Source organism: Mesoplodon bidens (genome assembly GCF_964165515.1).
Source record: "Mesoplodon bidens genome assembly, chromosome: 17".
NCBI lineage: Eukaryota > Metazoa > Chordata > Mammalia > Artiodactyla > Ziphiidae > Mesoplodon > Mesoplodon bidens.
This window is the reverse complement of record NC_138174.1, coordinates 33,233,553-33,255,305: the sequence shown is the minus strand read 5'-3', so window position 1 is coordinate 33,255,305 and position 21,753 is coordinate 33,233,553. Positions and strand designations below refer to the sequence as shown.

Sequence of the window (21,753 nt, the reverse complement as noted above, 5' to 3'; positions counted from 1 at the left end):
CCTCTGCCCCATTCAAAAACAAAAACAGAAAATCATGTAATGGATTCCAAAAGTAGAACTTAAAATATTTTAAGTAATCTATTTTAGATCAATTATACTAATATTCTATTATATTAGAGTAACTGAAAATTGGAGAGTAATAAAGTAATTGAAGATTATGGATAACAGCTGTGCCTACAGGAGTCAAGTATTATGATTAACACTGAACCTTAGTTTACCAATTATTCTTGTTTAAAAATATATTACAATTCCATATTTACAACTCCACCACAAAATAAACTGGGTCTGTCTGTGGTAGCCTGGAACCACAGACTACAAAACAGATAGCTTCTGTAAAGAACAGTTAGTCCAAACAACTAAGAAGCTCTAATTTGCTCAAGGAATTAGTACCATAACCTGAGTTAGTAGGTCTTCTGATTCATAGTCCTGTCTGCCCTTCACACTATGCTTCCAAGTAATGAGGACAAGAAATACAGATACAGTGAATGCCAGAATTGGAAGAGGATTTGGGGATAATCTAATTGAGCAGATTTAAATTTTAAAAATCATCATTATCATCGTCTATTTTTGGGGTAAATGTGACACTCTTCTTTCAAATGAAATTTTATATAGAATTCCAATATAAAATAGATGGGCTCAGGTTACAGTGGGTGCTTTTACATGTGTATGTGAGCAGTATCCCCTTGGCTTTCTCTTCTTTAGTTATTCCAAGTTCTGTAACCCTTAAAGCACAAAAACTAAAACCCAACCTGGTTCAAACTCTGCTGTACACTAGGAACCAGTTAGGTTGAGTGGCTTGGTTAATATAAGAAAATGAGCTGCTGAAAGAACAGGAACGGGAACACAGGCCCCTGACTCAGTTCAGAGACTGTTGTCTTTGTGTGTTATCACAGGGAAAATCTAAACCCTGCTTTTGACTTCTATGAATTAAATTTCTCATTTGACAATACAAACTCACCTTCTATAACTAAATGGGGAAAAATGAAAATCTCAGGCTTCATTAAACATAAGCAAAATAAGCAAATGTTATGATAATAAACTAATTTATCTGCTTTTGAAACTTTGAGTGAAATAAGATACCATTTTAGAATAAAGTGTAATGCAGAATTATAATCCCTCTTTCCCTCAGAGCAGCTCTAAGATAATCTGTTTAATATACCACATCCAGTAATAATTTATTTTAACCAAATATTTTGTGGCAGAAAAAAACCCACACTGCCACATGTAAAAGAATCAACTTAGAACACTCCCTAACACCATACACAAAAATAAACTCAAAATGGATTAGAGACCTAAATGTAAGACAGGACACTATAAAACTCTTAGAGGAAAACATAGGAAGAACAGTCTTTGACATAAATCACAGCAAGATCTTTTTAATCCACCTCCTAGAGTAATGGAAATAAAAACAAAAATAAACAAATGGGACCTAATGAAACTTAAAAGCTTTTGCAAAGCAAAGGAAACTACAAACAAGACGAAAAGACAACCCTCAGAAGGGGAGAAAATATTTGCAAAGGAATCAATGGACAAAGGATTAATCTCCAAAATATATAAACAGCTCATGCAGCTCAATATTAAAAAAAAAAAAAACCCAATCAAAAAATCGGCAGAAGACCTAAATAGACATTTCTCCAAAGAAGACATACAGATGGCCAAGAAGCACATGAAAAGCTGCTCAACATCACTAATTATTAGAGCAATGCAAATCAAAACTACAATGAGGTATCACCTCACACCAGTTAGAATGGGCATCATCAGAAAATCTACAAACAACAAATGCTGGAGAGGGTGTGGAGAAAAGGGAACCTTCTTGCACTGTTGGTGGGAATGTAAATTGGTACAGCCACTATGGAGAACAGTATGGAGGTTCCTTTAAAAACTAAAAATAGAATTACCATATGACCCAGCAATCCCACTACTGGGCACATACCCAGAGAAAACCATACTTCAAAAAGACACATGCACCCCAATGTTCATTGCAGCACTATTTACAATAGCCAGGTCACGGAAGCAACCTAAATGCCCATCAACAGACGAACGGATAAAGAAGATGTGGTACATATACACAATGGAATATTACTTAGCCATAAAAAGGAACGAAATTGGGTCATTTATAGAGATGTGGATGGATCTAGAGACTGTCATATAGAGTGAAGTCACAAAGAGAAAAACAAATATCGTACATTAACGCATATATGTGGAACCTAGAAAAATGGTACAGATGAACCGGTTTGCAGGGCAGAAACAGAGACACAGATGTAGCAAACAAACGTATGGACACCAAGGGGGGCAGTGGCAGGGGTAGTGGTGGTGGTGTGATGAATTAGGAGGGTGGGATTGACATATATACACTAATATGTATAAAATGGATAACTAATAAGAACCTGCTGTATAAAAAAATAAATAAAATTTAATTAAAAAAAAAACATCCACACTGATTCAAGACAAGAAACAAAATTGATTCAAAATCTAATAACTAAGCAACTGGTCCAAAATGCATGGCTGAGAATATAATGTTTTTTTTTTCTACTTCCTTTCACCATCATTTTAATAGAAAAAGAATATAAACTTCTATATTACAAAATATAGTATTTCATATTTTTTCAATAGAAACTTATAAAACACTAACGTTATAAAATAAATGGATGTTTAAAAGCAAATTCCGGATGATACTGCATCAATGTGGGGAAAAAGTGTATTAGGGTACAAATACCCATGACTATGGGTACAAAGTATCAGTGAATACAGAGAAGAAATTCCAAGTGAATAGTGTTCTGACCACTATGATCTTTTTTTTTTTTTTTTTTTTTTTAAATTTATTTATTTTTATTTTTGGCTGTGTTGGGTCTTCGTTTCTGTGCGAGGGCTTTCTTTAGTTGCGGCAAGCGGGGGCCACTCTTCATCGCCATGCACGGGCCTCTCACTATCGCAGCCTCTCGCTGCAGAGCACAGGCTCCAGATGCGCAGGCTCAGTAGTTGTGGCTCACGGGCTTGGTTGCTCCGCGGCATGTGGGATCCTCCCAGACCAGGACTCGAACCTGTGTCCCCTGCATTGGCAGGCAGACTCTCAACCACTGTGCCACCAGGGAAGCCCCCACTATGATCTTTTGATCTCTATACCACCTCACTATGATTCAGAGGCTGATTTGTGGATCTGTTCCCCCAAATAAGCAGTGATTGTCTTCAATCTATTATTAAGAAAGTTTTGTTCTATTTTCACTTGCCCTCTAGGCCCAGCCAAGGATGCCACCTGGTCGATATTAGCATTTCTTGGAAGAAAATAAATGATATTATTAGTGATCTTCTGGGAAATTCTGAAAAATTTCAAAGCCATCAGGAGACATCATGGTGCTGATGTTGAAGATCTTGGCAGTGGTGTAGTCTGGTCCTCCCCAAGGAGGGCTGAGAAACACGACATCAGCCTTTAAACGAGAAGCCAGCTGTAGGAAATCTCCACAGATGAACTCAGTCTTGTCCGCTACCCCATAAATTTCTGCATTACTGTGAGCAAGATCGATCTTAACAGGATCAATATCAATGGCAATCACTGTCTTTCCTGTTAAGGCAAACTGAATGGTATTTCCTCCAACTCCACAAAATGCGTCGACTATGGTGTCACACTGGAAGGACTGGCTGACCCTGCCGGCAATGTGCTCAGCAATCTTCTCGGGTGTAACTGAAAACCAGCCTTCTCTGTCTAATTTAATCCCATCGTCAAAGTGGGAGAAGAGCCAGTATCTCTGGGCCCAGTACTTCGCCAGCTTGGGCACAGCAGTGATCTCAGGAGGCATACCAATTCCCTTTCTGTTCTTGCTCTTCTTCTTCTTTTTATTTTCAGCTTCGGCTTCTACCTGAAGACGGTCTGGTGCAGCCTGGGTGGGGCAGTCACCCTCATCTGTCACTGCTGTTTCTGTGCTGTCCCTGTCAGTTTTCTCTGTTCCCACTTCCCCAGCTGGAGACATGGCATGACACTTTCCAGGTTCTGGCTCACTCGTCTCCGGTGGGCCACCCCCTTTTTCAACAGACACTTCTTGTTCCTCTGAACCACTGCTTGTGCAAGTATCTTGCACGTTGTTATGAGAAACTGACTCCTGCGATGCTTCCTCATCCATTGGTTCATTAACCCATTTTAGGAATTTTTCTACCTTACTCAAAGTTTTTCTTTCCTTGAAGAGTTTTTCCTGGCTCTTCAGTGAAGAAGATGTGTTTGTTTTTCATATTGATTTGTCTTCTCATGTCCAAGTACTTTGACTTGTGTGGATACCTGACCCGCCGGTGACTGAAATTTGAAATTCCACCATATTTTTGTCCTGAGCCATGCTTGAATCCTAGAAGGGAACTGTTGACATCAAAGTCTGAATCTGGGTTTTCATAGATGACCAGTTCATGGCTCCTCTTGAATTTGTTTGGCTTCTGTTCAGGTGGATCTTTGCCACTCTCATCTCTATCAGTGCCGATGAGATGTGGTCTGTCTTTGTGTTTGCTTCTGATGACTCTTGTGAATCCTGAGCTGGTTGGCTTGTGCTTCTGTTCCCAGACATGCTGCTTTCCTTGCTTCCTCCATTACATGGTTCACTTTGGCCCGAAGCAAGGCATTCTCTTCTGCTGTTAACTTCACTTAAACACTGATGTCCATCACAACTCACAGAGGGATCTAATCGGCTCTGTTCTACTTCCTCTGAATTCAGACTTATATTACTAGTCCATCAAGAATTTCATTATGATCTTTATCACTTGAACTAGAGCTTTCACTACCCATTGATGAAGATGGAGAAGAAAGCTCATCTGCTTTCATGAGATTTTCATCTTTCTTGTTGTCAACTACTGTTTTAGACACACAAGTATCTGTATCACAGCTTTGCGAAGCATCAAAGGTCCAACCCTGAGCTTCCCAATACTGAAACTGTTCCAAATAATACCAATACAGCTGGCTATAATGCTGCTCCCATTCCTCCTCTGTATTAGGGATGTTCCAGTGTTCTGAGGATGGCGTCTGACCTACATGCTTTTCTTGCCAGCTTTGCCACAACAGTTCCCCCTGGTATTCCTTCCAGTACTTCTCCCAGAGCTCCATAATTTCCAGCTTTGGAGATAATGTATTTTCAGCAGGAAGATTCTCACCTTCAATGTCTGTTTTGGTTCGAAGTTTATACCTTCTGGTGTTCTCATTCTCAGATGAAGATGGATCATCTGAAGCCAAAATGTCATCTTCCTCACATTCTTGTCTCCAAGATTCTCTCTTAATTTCATCTAAGTACTTCTTTTGATGTTTTTTCTCTTTTTTATTTTAACTTTGTTTCTAGTATTCATAGATACCTCAAAATTCTTATGTGCAGACACCCTACCAAACTGAAGTGGCAGCCCCATACTTCTCATGAGTTCAGCCTCAGAATCAAGTTCACTTTCATCTGGGCCTATGTCTTTGCTGTCACGTGACTCTGCAGTGCCCTGGGAACAACCACCTTCTTCCTCTTCTGTAGCTTGCTCTCCTGCACTGTTGCCATCATCTTTAACGTAGTAGCCTTTTAATCCCAAACTGCACAATTTCCGATCTTCCACAAACGCCCTGGAGCAGAGGCAGAGGATGCAGGAGCCCTCCCAAGGTCTTCAAGGAAGAGACACATCTCCACCCCAGAGCTCCACTTCTCGCAGTACATCGTAGCACTGCAGAGGAGGCGGCCACGTGGCAAATGGCGCCAGAAGGCCTCCCAGCCGCTGTTCTGCTGCTGGGGACCGAGGGGAGGACTGGAGGTGCGCCTGGCTGCCAGGGAGGAATGGCAATATAATGTTTTCATTCCTGTATCATGTAGAATTTCAGGAGAACTCTGAGACATTTCACTGTGTTCTGATATTCTCTTTTTAGAAAAGAGTATATTCTCTAAAGTTACATAAGAATTAGGTAAGGATTATTGATGATTCTATCAGATATTAGGAAATCATCTGAATCCCTACCTCAAGGGTTTTATTCTATACTCTGCCAACTAAAGCACTACCCAAATAAGACAACTAAACTTTAACATGGAAGAAAACTGGATGTTTCAATGACAGTTAAAGCAAAAACAGTACTATCCACCATTGTCTTTCCTCTAACATCGTTAAGATCTTCTACTATTTAATACAAAGTAAACAAGCTATTTTTGGCAGCTTAGACACTCAAGAAAATGCAACTCAACATCAAAAGGCTGCATCCATATTTCAACTAGGAGAATATAATACAAAAAAGAGACTAGAAAACATCACCCTTATCAAACTTCAAATAATAAAAGTACTGATACTCTCCCATTCAAAAACACACCCAACTTTATTTAAAACTTGGAACAGAAAAAAAAGGAATGATTATTCTACTATGTGCCTGGCATTTTATCTCATTTAATCCTTGCAACAATGCTTTGAATTACTTAATCTCATCCTTCTACAGATGAACAAGCTAAGGCTCAGTGTAACTTACCCAAAGTTATGTAAGTGGCCATGCTTCAATAAGACCCCTGGGCTGTCCACTCCAAAGTTCTTTTCATGGCATCACATAGTGTATATTTTACATTGCTTGCTTCAGACAGTTTTGCTTATTTTTTTCTAAGAGCTAGCTAAAGATTAATTTTAAATAAGTAGATGGCTTCTGCCCGGAGGCTAGTATAAACAACATTTAATGGTCAGCATCTTTGTTGAAATGCCATAGTGAAGTCCAAAGAATGAATATATGATTTGTAAAAATGTGTACCTCTCTCCAACTCATTTCCTCTTTTAAAACTAAAGGCTAAATAGATTCCAAAGGTTGTCCAGAAGTCAGGGTAGGAAGCATATTTCTGCGCCAAAAGATGCCAATCTACTCAGATTTCCTTGAGAGATACCTTATCATGGCATTGGTATTTAAGACCTCAGTCTGTTAGGTCAGATCTGAGTCCGAGTTTAGACTCCACCACTTCCTACATGTGTTACTCAACTTCTCTACATCTCAGTTTTCTCACATAGACAACAGTAATCAACTCATAGGTATACAAGGAGCATTACATGAGATAATACCCAAAAAGAGTTTAGCAAATAAGCCATATACATTGTCTATTATTCTGAATTAAGTAATTCTTTGACAGTAATATATACATGCTCACTTCAATTAAACTATCAAGACTCACAGATTTTGCTAAAAATCAGGTTTGTTGTAAGAATATTCCTCAAATTGCTTTGGTCAGATAAGGAAAGTGGAAAAACCACTGAAGAAAATGAAAGAGCCAATGCAAGGAGAAAGACTCTTGTCACCTGCTTGTCTTTTATTTCTTCAGAAATTTTAAAAACATCTATACACAAAAACTAATAATTTCACATTATAAATCATTCTATTGTTACCACCGTTTTCATTTCTTTTAGGAAGAGGTCTTCTTTTTTAATTATAGAGAAAAAGGGCAAATACAACAAAGAAAGGAGAAAATTAGCAAAGACATATTACTGAAAATGATTAATCAAAAGTTATGCATTATTTGCCTAAAATATGAATATTTTAAGAAAAAGCTAAAACTAAAAGTGATTAACCTCTTTGAACATATTGCCTTAATACCAATACCATACCCTTAAAATTTTATCAAATGCCATAAAAAACAGAAACACTATTTAAACAGCAGAGGTATAGCAATGATGATTAATAATGAAAAATGCTTATCTATGCCTGTTGATATGTTTTCAGGTCAATGCCTATAAATTATCCTTGCAAAGCAACTGCTTTCCCAAATATGCTAATTGAGCAAATATGTTTTAGAATATTTTATGGTTAAAACTTATAAGCACTAATCACAAGTGGTTAATCATTTCACTCCCTCATAAGTTATATCATTTTTATATCTTAAATTTGTAACTAATACAATATACTTTAAGAATGAATTAACTAATTCTTTCTCTGAAAGTAATAATTACCACATCATAATGCCAGACTGCTTTTTATTCTAAAACAGTCAGCCCAGTACATTTTATGTAATTGACCACTTGAGACAAATACTTATGGTATGCTTCAGTGACCTGTAATACAGACTAAAGAAACAGAATTAGAAAAAAAAAAAAACTCCATGTCAAATTGATAAAATACAGGCCCGATCTTTGCCATTAAAAAGTACTGAGTGTTGGAGTAGGGAAAGGAGACGACTTGACATCCTTTATATAACTTTAAGAAAAGGTTTGCAATATCTAACAGTACAGAAATAAAATCATTTGCTAATGTTTTCACCCCGTTAGTGAAAGTTAAGGAACATAAGATTGACAGGAAAAGAATTAAAATTTTGAATCGTATAGCAGCTATCTATAAGATTATTTATAGTTATCTATAAGATTACAATGTAATAATCATTTTCACATTTAAATCCCATACATACCCAGCAACCCATATTAACAATGTCTGCATAATGAAGTAAAATTATTACTCTTTAGTGAAACATAAAGAAAACATGTTTAAAAGTCCTTATCAATTATCAGGCTAGTTAATAAAAGCTGTAGTTTTAGAATTGTGAGGTGCCCCAGGAGTCAATGATCTGATCTACAAGATACAAAATTCATCCACACACATCACACACAGGTGGTGTGATGGTTCTGTCTCCTTCAAATAAGTGGTGAAGGATGCTAAGGCTTTCTCAGGCAGCCAACCTCACTCCTTTGTATCCTTCTCTAGAAAGTGCAAACTACCCGGGCTTTCTAGTTAAGCCTATTTCCTTTGCCATATGGAAGATTTTAAATTATTTTAAAACAAGTATTATGTCTTTCCCTTAGTCTTCTATTTTCTAAAACCAAAAGACTCAGTTCCTGGAATCATTTGTCAAATACCATTATTTCCAGTATCTCCCATCATCTTGATCATCTTTTCCTTTATACATTTTAATATTTACTATTCTACGTAACCTAGTATTCAGAATAATATTGCATGTATGGTCTGCTTGCAGCATAATACTACTATTTTCCATGATGAGCAAACTCTATAAAATCATTCGTGCAATCTGACCTCGCTTTAATGTTTTTAGCAGCTGATCATTCCTTGCTCATACTGTACTTGTCATCAAACGAAATGTCTATAACCTACTCCCAGGTCTATTTCATTGTATATTTGAAGAGAATTATTTTCCCATCCTAAAGTTTTAAATTTAACTGTAATTGAATACATGCACTATTGAAAGATACTACTTTGGCATAGTGTTATCATTGGTGTGTTCTGAATAACTATATATTAAGTCAGTTTTCCTAAAAAGTTATCTTGGTAATTTGTTAGCTTTTTTTTTTTTTTTTTTTTTGCCTAGTGGAAATTGGAGGATTACCACCTAAAACATACATGGGTGGCTAAAATGTAGTTTAACCCTGAAACTAGATTCCAGTGAAATTTAGAAGATAAAAGGAGATTCACAGTATAAGATTAAGCTCTTAGGAACAGAACTGTAGGTTAAAGGAATAGGTTGATTCTTTTTCTACTCTTTGTAAAATATTTTCTAGCCCCTTGAGAAATACTAGCCTATACCTCTTGCATATACATCTTTGCTTCTCAATTTAAAATTCTCTAAATTTTAAGAGAGAATTAAGACTGAATGAACTAAATAGTTGAAAGTTACTTTACCAAAACTGTGTATCACATATTGAGTACAAACTTATTGCTATGATGAAATTTTTATATACATTATACAAAAAGTAGTTTGGTATCATTTATCTCCATTTACAGGTAAAGTGTAAAATCATGTGCTATGATGTCAGCAAGTCTGCAAACTGAACATCAGCTCTACAATTTACTAGCTCAATGATTTTAGGCAAGTTTCTTAATGGCTCTGAACTTGGATTTGTACTTTTTCATGTGTATTAAGTGGGAATACTAATAATTATTTCATAGGGTTCCTGTTGTTATTAAATCAGTTAACACATATATGGTGCCTGGTGTATATGTTCCAATTATAAGCAGGCGTTGTATAGAAGGAACTCCAATCTTCACATTCTCAATCATTTATTCTAATTTATTTCAATATGTTGGTAAAGATATAACATATTGTCTTGCTGTTACCTAAGTATAAATTACTCTTAGTATGATTAAATTTATGAGTTTTTTTCCCCTCATGTTGAGATTTCAAAATGTTCAGTATATGAAGAGTTAGCTTTTTTTTAAAAGAAGTCATTTTCTTTCCAAGCTTACCTTCTCTTCTCAATCATTTTTGATGGTTAGACTATTGAAGAAAGAAAAGGTATCACAAAGCTTTTCTCCAAGAATAATAAGGGAGATAAACTCATTTCCATCAACTTAGGTAAAGAAAAATTAGACAGTATATATCACCTGTTTTAATTAAGGCTACTAAACATATTATATTTTGCTATAATAATACTATTTCTAGGTTTATTGAAATTCAGGAACCATGTTTTTAGTCACATGTAATTCCACACCTGAAACATCTGAGATGTTCAATAGAGGCTGGGGGAACTGATAATATACTATGGAGAATACTTTGCTCATCATCAGACCCAAAGGAAAAGCAAATAAATGTTTGTTCCTACTGAATATGTAAATATTCTTGTAGTTCAAGAATGAAGCTATTGTTCCTTCTCCATTCAGCCATGGCTGGAACAATGATGTTAAGAACAAATCAGGAAGGTATAAAGTCTCTGCATTAGAGTCAAGAGATTTTCTTGGGTGCTTCAAATACCCAAGAAATAGATCAAAATCAAGTGCTTATACAAATAGCTTTAAATACATCATAAAATTAATAAAACAAAATGGATGTGATATCATTTAGGTGCTACAGTTCTTACTGTAAAACACAAATTATCCACAATGCTTAATATGTACCTTCCGGAAAGTATTAAGGTAAAACAATCAACTTTTTAAAAATTCTAAATTCATCCATAAGATTATTTAAAGTGTACTCCTTTATGCAACTTGAAACTCCTTCCCCTTCCTCTCACTTTCTCCCCCACATACAATGTAAGCTGCTTATTAAAATAAAAAGTAAGGCAAATAGGTCCTCTGGACAAGAAGGGACAGTAGGCTATCAGTGATGGTGTCTATATTGTACAAGAATTGGTAAAACTGAGAATTACTAATTAGGGATTAATGAGAAATCAGTAAGGGGACTTCCCTGGTGGCAAAGAGGTTAAGAATCCGCCTGCCAATGCAGGGGACATGGGTACGAGCCCTGGTCCCGGAAGATCCTACATGCCGCAGAGCAACTAAGCCCACGCGCCACAACTACTGAGCTTGCACTCTGGAGCCCATGAGCCACAACTACTGAGCCTGTGTGCCACAACTACTGAGGCCCGTGTGCCTGGAGCCCATGCTCTGCAACAAGAAAAGCCACGGCAATGACAAACCCATGAACCACAACAAAGAGTAGCCCCCTCTTGCGGCAACTAGAGAAAGCCCGCACACAGCAACGAAGACCCAACACAGCCATAAATAAATAAATAAATAATTTTTTTTTAAAAGAAAAATAAATAAGACTAGTAAAGTTTATGGTACTCCTTCAGAGTGTAAAATGTATGATAAAATAGTCAAATTTCACTTTCATTATCTATGGATAAGAGCAGCACAGTCTCTTAAAAGCTGCACTGAAACGAGGAGGAAAAGCTTGTCCAGGGTTAAACACTAATTTATGCAAATCCCGTTGTTTTTTTGTTTTGTTTTGGTTTTTTGCGGTACGGGGGCCTCTCACTGTTGTGGCATCTCCCGTTGCGGAGCACAGCCTCCGGACGCGCAGCCTCAGCGGCCATGGCGCACGGGCCCAGCCACTTCGCGGCATGTGGGATCTTCCCGGACCGGGGCATGAACCCGTGTCCCCTGCATCGGCAGGCAGACTCTCAACCACTGCGCCACCACGGAAGCCCAAAATCCCGGTTTTGACAAGAATCCTGTCAATGTCAAGCAGCACGTACACTGACAGCAGGACAGGCTGAAAAGCTCTGTGTCAGAGCTGGGATGGAAGTCGCCAATTTATGAAGGCTGTTATAAACCACAGGATTTCAAAAGTGTGAAAGAAAATGATGGAAATTTTTATAACTTTGCAGGCAATACTATGAGCTTAAAGGGGCTGCAGTTCTTTCACTTTATGAGAAAAACTAGTTTACTTTAAAAGACTTGTGAATTTTTATATTAAGGCTATATTGTAAGACTCTTAATACAAAAGTTTGTTATCCTAGTAACATTCAAACAGAAAAGAAAACTTTAACAGGAAATATAAAAGGAAAAAAAATTAATTCAAAGAAAAAGATGGTACAAGGAAGCAGTTTCGGTTTCCTTCCCAACTCCTGATCTGGAAGTTCCAATCAGTAATTGCTGCGGCTGTCAAGGGTCAACAAATATCACTCTGAGGAAGTGAACAATAAGGGAGGCTGCTATTTCTAAATCCTTGAAGGAAAACTAAAATGGAAACAAAAGTAATTAAGAACCTATGTGCCAGGCATTTCAATCATTTGATGACTGAACAAAATATTTATTGAGCAGCTACTATGTTCTTTAAGACAACCAAAAGATTATGTATCTTGCCCAGGTTATGCTGGACTCTAAAATCCATGCTCTTTCCACACATCCCAGTAGATGCAGAGGCTGAAGGAGAGAATTACCTATCATGTTAAACTTTTACAAGACTTATATAGATCAAAATCAAGTGCTTTCCATCTCATTTACATTTTCAATACATCATGAAATTATAAAACAAAATGGATGTGGTATCATTTAGGTGCTATAGTTCTTACTATAAAACACAAATTATCCACAATGCTATCTACTCTGAGCACCACCTACTATGAATCACTCAATGAGAGAATGAACTACCCTGAAATGGCTACACTATCAATAAGCAGCTACTATACTTTAAATAAATTAGTGTTAAGTAAAGAGCTTAGAATAATGTTGGGTACAACATTAAGTGTTCAATAAAGTTAGCTATCATTACTCCTTCACAAGTGTAAAGTTCCATTCTTTATAATGTCACATACAACACATTTTTTCTTTTATTGGTTTGAGTCAAGCAATTTGCATTATTCTAGTGAGTTACAGAGGTTGAGAACACATAAGACTAAATGAGCCTTGATGTGGCACTTTACATTTACAAAGTGATTTTACAATTACTGGTGTCAATAACCAATGTAATACAAAAGTGAGGCTGAGAATCTGGTCAATTAGCAACATGTTCATTTCTCTTCCATTGAAGAAAGGAACCCAGAGGTAATCTTCTTTACTGAGACAAATCCTACTAGCTTACCAAATACAGTACATTTGTCCTTCAATACCCATGAGCGATTGGTTCCAGGACTGCCCCTCTATATCAAAATCTGTGCATGCTTATATAAAATGGTATATAGTATTTGCATATAACTGACACACACCCTCCTGTAGACTTTAAATGATCTCTAGATAACTTATAATATCTATTACAATGTAAATGCTATATAAATTGTTGCCTGCATTCAGCGAAGTTAAGTTTTGCATTTTGGAACTTCCTATAATTTTTTTTTTCAAATATTTTTGATCCACGGTAGGTGGAACCTGTGGATACAGAGGGCTCACTGTAATTGTCTTTATGAAATTCATCCAACTTAATGTCCCCCACCCTTGGTATCCACAGACATGGAGACTCTTCCGAAAAATATTACTAATGAGAAGGAAAGTATAATAAAGCAGTAAAATTCACCAATACAAATATTTTCACACCAGATTCTTCCCATTAACTATTACATGTTCCAAGACATTTATCCTCAGAGGCTTAGATGCATACAAACAATTCTGCTTTGTATATGTAATTGGCAAGTTCCTAAATTTACCTAAGAACTTATAATACATTTTAAATAAAGGATGTTCATCCATTTCATAATTTGATAAACCTCATAGTATTGTTTCTGTTTAATGAGTGTTATCACATTCTGTGGCATAAACTTTGAGACAGATAACTTTCCTAAGCTCTCTTAGGAAAGTTGAAAGTGAGTTGTTGAGGCTCTTTTTTCAGAAATCTTTATCAATATTTTGGTATGGTAGCAATGAGAAAGGGCTGTCCACTTCAATAGCAGAATAAGAATATTCCATGGTAGCTTATAAATTAACTCTTTGATTGTGAACAGCATATGTTCTTAACTGGTTTCATATTTGGATTTTGTTTTATAATTCCATAGCTAGACAACTCTTTATAACTGTCATGCAAAAATTATGATGAGCATTTAAAATTTTTTTTCCTTATTTAAAACTGTGTCCATGTTAGGAAAATCTTCTGTAAATAGGTCAGTTAATAGAAAAGTCAATAGGTTAAGTTTTAAGAGATTAAACAAGAGTTTAAAAATTTTCTACCTTATTTTCTTCTCTTCTCCTTACTGAGATAAGCCACTCTAAATGAACATTTTAGTAACTATCACAATTTTTTAAATGATACCTCTCACATGCTTGCACACTTGCACACCCAAACACACACAGAGTCATTGCGTCTGGGAATGTTCAAATACCTAATTAACATTTTTATCTATTTAATGTATCACTACCTGGCATGAAAATTAGCTCAAGAAGGCCTGAAACTTTTGTTAACATTCTTAGGATTATACTAATGTTACTAGCGAGAGCTTAAAACCATTTTCACAGGGCATTTTCCAATACTGAATTCTGCTGAGGTCCCAGGGCAATAGCATAGTCATTATGACTGTGCAGACTTTCAAATATCAGGTCCTTAATGAGAACCTCTACTGAAAATTGGCTGAGTGGTTAACTTGTTAGTTTCTACTTAATAAACTCGTAAAGGTCTTCTCATTTTTATATCCACTTAAACTTTTCCTGCAGTTACTAAAAGACCAGAAACTGAGAATGAACTCTCACAGAATGCTTGGCACATAAGTTTTACTAAGGGTTGAAAACTTCTGCTGTGAAAATACATTCTTGGTCAGCTTCTTCTCCCACTTTCCTGGGTGGTTCCTAAATCTTTACATCTCTCTTCAAAATTCCTCTCCTATTCTTGACCTCATTACTTTGAACAGATGACCTGCTTTTACTTGACAGAAAAGAGTTCATTAGTGAAGAATTATTCACCTTCCTTCCCTGACACCCAGCTTACTCTCATCCACACCTATATTTACTTCCTTCCTCTCTTCTCTTTAGTACTCCTCAACATATCCAAAGTCACCAAAGTGATCATACCCCACTTTCTCACCACAGCCTGGATTTTTTTTTTAATCCTTACACCTATTTTTACAACCTCTCTTTCTCTCTTTTCTTCACTCTGCCTTTGATGTAAACATGCTTGGATTTTCACCCTGAGCTCCTTTACTCCTTATTCTCTTCTTCTATCCTCTTTATCTTCACAACCAAGATCCTATAAGTAGCCTAACCCTCATTTTCTTATGTCCCACTTACTGTCAAGAAACCACAAATTGCCATGCACATCCACCATTCCACTGAAAGTGCATTCTACAGTTATAAGAACCTGTCGATTGCCAAATCCAACAGCCACTTTTCAATTCTCATCTTCCTTGACCTTTCCAGCATTTTATACTGTGGATCAAGCATCCCTTCCCATCTGCCCAACCCCTTGTCCTCCTAAGCTACAGCTACTTCTCAGTGTCCCTTCCCACCCCTCAGCTGTGAAATTCCCTGGAAGTTGACCCTTGTCTTCGTCTTTTCTCTTTTTACACACTTTTTCTTTTTACACACAATCTCACCCATACTCTTTACTTGTGCCTAGACGCTGATGACTCCAAAGTCCCCATCTCTTGCCTTAACTATTGCAATAACTGGGCTCCTTGCTCTCTGCTCTCACTGAAACCCATTTTCTATACCATAGGAAATAATCTCTTAAAGCAAAATCACATCATGACACTCCCCTACCCAAAATCCTTCATTGGTCCCTATTCTCAGATATAAATATTCCAACTCCTTACTGTAACCCACCTGACTCCCCATCCTTCAAGCCACCTGCCTTTGCAGCCAGCCTCATCTACTGACACTTGCTACACCCAACCTATACTGCTGCCAAAATACCTCACCCTACCATGCCCTCCTACACTCTTTGCTATTCTCTCACACATTTTTTTCCCAAGCTAAGTCCTTCAAAACTTTCGAGACTCACATTAAACTTCATTCATTCAGATTTAACAAGTACTTACTGAAAACCTTATGTTTCAGGGACTGTTCTGAATGCTGAAGTATTAGCTGAGACAAAGTCCCTGTTCTCACATTGCTTTCACTTAGGGGTTGGAAGGAGGGGCAGGATATGCAGAAAATAAAGCGGGCAAAGGGGATAGAGAGTTTGTGTGATGGCGCATTGCTGTTTTATAATACGATAATTAGGGAACGCCTCGCCTCTTCTATGAGTCAGTTCCTGACTGAGTTAAACACTCTCCATCTATGGTGCTTTACTTGCTGGGCTCCTCTGCTAGTCTGACTCTTTTAGTGTAGAGACTGCTCATCTATGAATTGCCATTGTCCAGCATGCAATCATTCTAAGGAAATGTGTTGTGTTGGGCACTGTTCTGGGTGGAGAGATAAAGTCACATAGTAAGTACTCAAAAAGTTTTTTGAAACAGATTAAAATATATTTGAAATTATAAGTTAATAAGAAAACCTCAAATATAAAAATATCACTTTACAGTTAATATTTTAATAATATATCAAAAAACAGGGACAAAGAGTCAAACAAAGTATCATAATTATATACTAACATATTCTCAAAATTATGAATGTTAAGTAAGTACAGGCATACCTCTGAGATATTGCAGGTTTGGTTCCAGACCACTGCAATAAAGCAAATATCACAATAAAGGGAGTGACACTAATTTTTGGTTTCCCGGTGCATATCAAAATTTATATTTACACTACACTGTAGTCTTTAAATGTGCAATAGCATTATGTCTAAAAAAAACAAAGCACATACCTTAATTAAACATTACTTTATTGCTAAAAAATGCTAACCATCATCTGAGCCTTCAGCGGGTTGAAATCTTTTTGCAGTAGTAACATTAATGATAACTGATCACAGATCACCACAACAAATATAACAGTAAAGTTTGAAATATTGTGAGAATTACCAAAATGTGGCACAGGGACACAAAGTGAGCAAATGCTGTTGGAAAAATGGTGCCAGTAGACTTGCTCGACACAGGGTTGTCACAAACCTTCAACCTGTAAAAAAATGCAGTATCTGCAAAGCGTAATAAAATGAAGTGCAATAAAACAAGATATGCCTGTACGGATTAAATAAACATTTCATAGGAGAAATGTATTTTGCTGTGCATTTGAAAGCACCTGGGAGAGACTGAATTCTGAAGTGTTCTGTGGACAGTGATTAAGAGAGAATTTTGCAAGGAATTGGAGAGTAGGTTGTATGCATAGACTGAATGAAGGTGGTAATTTGTATAGGTAAAGTCTATTGGTTTAGTTGTAGGAGTATTTCATTTACTAATTATAGACAGGAACAAGTTCAAAGATCATGGTATTTTATCATGGAAAACCATAATCATGTTGTTGTTAACTTCACTGAAGGCAAAGGGCAAAATTAGAAAGAAGTTATGTTTTTATTCATATTTCTTTTTTTAAACTCTCATATTTTCAGATCCTTTTTGCAAATTTTAGGGATTCCTTTTTAAGACTAAAATTCCCTAATCATGATCAACTTTCTTCTTGCTAATTTTATTTTGCTTGCTGTTACTTTTTCAAATAAAAAATGTAATACAAAATTATAGAAAGTTTATAAAATTGAAAAATAAGTATATACACATATACAGAGTCTGTACATAATTCTGCTACACTAAAACAACCACTACTTTGAGAGGGCATTCTCAACCCTATAAACTGCTTTTATTCACTCATCATAAATATTTCCCATGATATTACAGCCTTCATAATGATCTTTTATCACAATTGTAAAATATTTCACCCAGCTGATGAATGATGCTTTATTTTAGCATTCTTAGTGTTAGGCATTTAAGTAGTTTCTAGTTTTTCCTGTTATTGCTGCAATGATCATCTCTCAGAAATTCACTTATTCCTTCGATCTTTCACTAGCAGAGATTAACAACTGTGGGATTATTAGTTTAAAGGGAATGAACATTTTTAAGGCTTGGAAAAAAATCAGAAAGATCACACCAATTTACACTGCTGTCAGCAATGTATAAAAGTACTCGTGTCACTACATCTTTGCCAGCATGAACATTATCATTTAATTTTTTCCCATTAATTCACACATTTAACACTGTAACTGTTTCAATTTGCATTTGATTGCCATCAGAGTTCAATATTTCTAATTTTTAGTTAAGAAAGATGACACTGCTACTTCAGCAAGAAACCATATTGAGCATAAGTCAATGGTTCAAGGTTGTAAAAATAAAATAAAAATTTTAAGAAAGTTAATCTAATCATGACATGAGTAACTGTTATTGTGCTCCATGGTAATTAGGCATTAATGGCAAGCAGTTAACATAAGGGGCCATTATTACTATTATTGACACATAGCCAAATCAAGCATTCTTAGATTATGTGGGAAGGCTGGATCAAGTAAAGCTATAAGCTCTTGTTATGACCTCTTAAAGATCCCTTGATCTGAAACCAGATGCGATGCAGAAGGTAAATTCTCTTTCCTCCTTAGCTCCATGCAGGCTCTATCAACTGAGCACCCAGTAAAGACAACAGGTGTTATAAATTTAGTTTGACTGAGGGTAGGCTAGGGTTTACTGAGAATCAAAGATGAGGCCAAGTCAGATATAACTCAAAGAGCTGACCAAAGAAATGGCCACTAAATCCCTTGTCTCCTCTCTATGATTATTCCTCAACTTAGGACCTAGTTTATCAGTGAGATTTCAGAAGCACTTTTAACTCTGAACTATTTCCATCTCCTTTCCCACAGAGAAAAAGAAAGGACAAGAGACACAATCATATTCCCATTTACCAATCAACCTTACTAACTAACGGAGAAGTGATCTGGGTAACACGATTTAAGGGACTTCTGCCAACACTGTGTGAACTTCCATGCACTGGAGATTTTTCGACGTTTCTAAGTGCACAATTCTGAGAAGATTAAAGAAGAAAGGTGAGAGTGGGAAGGGTAAAAAGGGGCAACACAAGCCATACTCTACAATGAAGATTAATTTAACCAGTCTGGTTTAATATTCTTAGAATACTTAAGTCTGAAGCATGCAGAGGACAGGAATAAGAGTTCCAATATGGAGAGGATACAGGGAAAAGCAAAAGGAGTTGTCATTTTGGGCTACTTTAAAAATGCATAGCCAAGGATACTAGACTATGGAAGAATTGGGAAGAAGAAGGCCAGGTTATGATAATACAATTTTAAATTTCTATAGACCTTGGGAGTTTACAAAGCACATTTCCTTTGATCATATTACTTATCCTCACAACAACCCTGTACTGAAGCTGAGACCCAGAGACATTAAATAACTTACCCAAAGTCAAATAGGTAGTAAGTGGCAGAGCCAGGACTCGACCCAGGTCTTCTGACTCCTTCTGTGCATTTCCAGCTCCCCTGGAGCTGAAGCAGGGGCAAAAAGGGAGGTGGAAGTAATTTGCCCAAGACTAGCCCTGCCCTCTCCCCTTCTTTCAAAGGCCAAGCAGAGCAGACATTTCATTCAGTGACCCCTTTTCATCAAATGCTTTCAGGATAAAGCACACAGAATCTGAAAATGTTTCTCAGCCTTGGGTCCAAGAATGGCAACTGGCAGTAGACAATGTCAGAAGTATTTCTGCCATTTATGTGAAATTTATTGGAACTTCAAAGAATAGCAATTATCATTTCAGAAAGCAAAACTTGTTCTTATAAATGAAATTATTGAAAGCAGTTTGTTTAAAAAATTTTTGTTTAGCAGTTTAAGTCAAACCTTTTAAATTATACCATTATGAAAATTATTTTGAAAAATGCTTAAGAATCAAGATACCAAATCTACATTTAACCTACTCTGTGGTCATTTTTTTTCCCTATCTTAAATATCTTCCCTGTCATTAATTTCATTAAAGCAATTATAATCATTAGAATGAACAGAATATTCAGTCTGTTCGTAGCCAATTTTAAGTATTTTCAATAAATAGGAAAATGTGCATATCATCTTCCTGAAATTTAAATCTTATATTCATTTTAAAATTATATCTAAAATGCTTTTATTGTAGCCTTTTATAAGTAATTTTCTATAAAAAAATTTAGAGTTCTCAGTCTCAAGTTTCTTGTATCATTCCTTAATTTTTCTTAGGGAATTATGTATTTTAATTTTAAAGATTCAATGAGAATTTTTCTCTGCTTTGCTTATTTCCTAAGAATACAAGGATACAATTTAAATGGACTGGGCATTTCTAGATCATTTTGTAATCAGCTCCACTACATCTCAGTCTCTAACAGTCTTTCTATTTATGAGAACTACTATCAGTAAGGCCAAGTACTTAGTATGCATTAACACTAATCAGGGCACATAAAAGATCAACCAGGGATATCTTTATTTGTGCCCAAAGCTTTTAGAGGCTTTCTGAACTACTACTCTCAAGTTCTTGATCTGTCTCCCTTTTCAATTTGCTTTAAGACTTCAATTCCATATTTTAAAAATTGAATTAAGTCTAATTCGTTTGAGTACTGATGGTCAAATTCAGGAATTCTTAATAAGATTCATATTAACTGATCACTTTATAAGGAAAAAAATACACTAGAATACTTTTCTCCACATTATTTTAAGCCTTATTTATTTACTTAAATCTTTTCAAGATAAAATGCTCATTATATTCTCCTTAATCATTCATTAAATAGTATCAAAAATGGCTACCAACATTAAAAAAAGATAACAAGTCCATAAATTTTAGAATTTGAACCATATAGAAACAGAATGAAACTGACTTCTAGTATCTTACTTTGAATAATAAGCTCTTGGGTAAGCATGACCAGGAGGGTTGAGCCTAATTTCCCAATTACATGATCTGGGGGAAAAAATGAGCACACTTCAGGCAAAATAAAAATTCCAATAAAAAGTTGTTAAAGTTAATACTAGTTTTAAGAAGTCAACTTTGGCCTTCCCCACTTACTTCCTTCACACCATACCATTCATTTAACAGGCATAACAAATTATAATCAAGAACCATTCCAACAATGGTTCCCAGACTGGAACCATGCCAGCCAGATAGAGGCCTTATTAATATTTATTATGTGGCTTCTGGAAGGAAGGAAATTTATCTTCTACTTGTCTTATATCCTTTTAATCCCTTGTGTATATAGGCCAATCTATTTTCTAAAGTAGCTTTGTTACAAAAAGCACTCAGAATACTTGTGGAAAAACTAGCATATTAAACTGTTACACTCAGGCTTCATGTCTGAAGTAATAAGGGTGACCACTAGGACTACATTAATCATTCAACAAATAATTACTGACCTCTTTCCACTGTTTCAGCCACCAAGTCAGTTCATATGCTCACTTAAAATCAAATCCCCTCAAGCTCTAAAACAAATGGTACTTATAGTATATATCTACTGGTTATTAATAGAGTTCCTTTGCACTTTCACTAGCTATTATCCAACCATACATTCTGCCCTTGTTTATAATTATAAGTGCCTGGAAAGGATATGTTTCTTAAAATAAGAATTTTTTCCCCTCTAGATCTCTCAAGTGAGCTCTGGAGCTAGATCCAAGATTATCAATTCATCTTAATAACTGTTACAAGGAAAATGAGAGATCTTCTGATCTCTTGAACAGAAGATCAAGAGCAGTTAAGTTTAAGTTTGTTTTCTCTGAGGCTTTTAACAAGCTTTTAATTAATTGAAATAATACTAGTCAAAGGCTTGAGAACACACTAGCCTATTA

At 36.0% G+C, this 21,753-nt stretch overlaps 2 protein-coding genes across 4 annotated transcripts in view; both read right to left on the bottom strand.

Moving 5' to 3' along the window:
- The window catches only part of TDRD3 (tudor domain containing 3), a 202,927-nt gene that overhangs the window by 11,156 nt on the left and 170,018 nt on the right, over positions 1-21,753 (bottom strand). For 2 of the 3 annotated variants that reach the window (XM_081214807.1, XM_081214805.1), the window contains one exon: positions 16,674-16,705. The exons of the other annotated variant lie outside the window; for it this stretch is intronic. In XM_081214807.1, coding sequence (XP_081070933.1) covers positions 16,674-16,705 — 32 coding nt within the window. The remainder of the gene's footprint in view (positions 1-16,673; positions 16,706-21,753) is intronic. 3 annotated transcript variants of the gene reach the window in all.
- On the bottom strand, positions 2,008-5,660 carry LOC308605001 (trimethylguanosine synthase-like; the record flags this gene model as incomplete). Its single annotated transcript, XM_081214667.1, is given in 7 exon segments — positions 2,008-3,322; positions 3,324-4,188; positions 4,190-4,481; positions 4,484-4,705; positions 4,708-5,278; positions 5,281-5,601; positions 5,604-5,660. Coding segments are annotated over 7 exon segments (2,520 nt in total). The 3' UTR covers positions 2,008-3,130.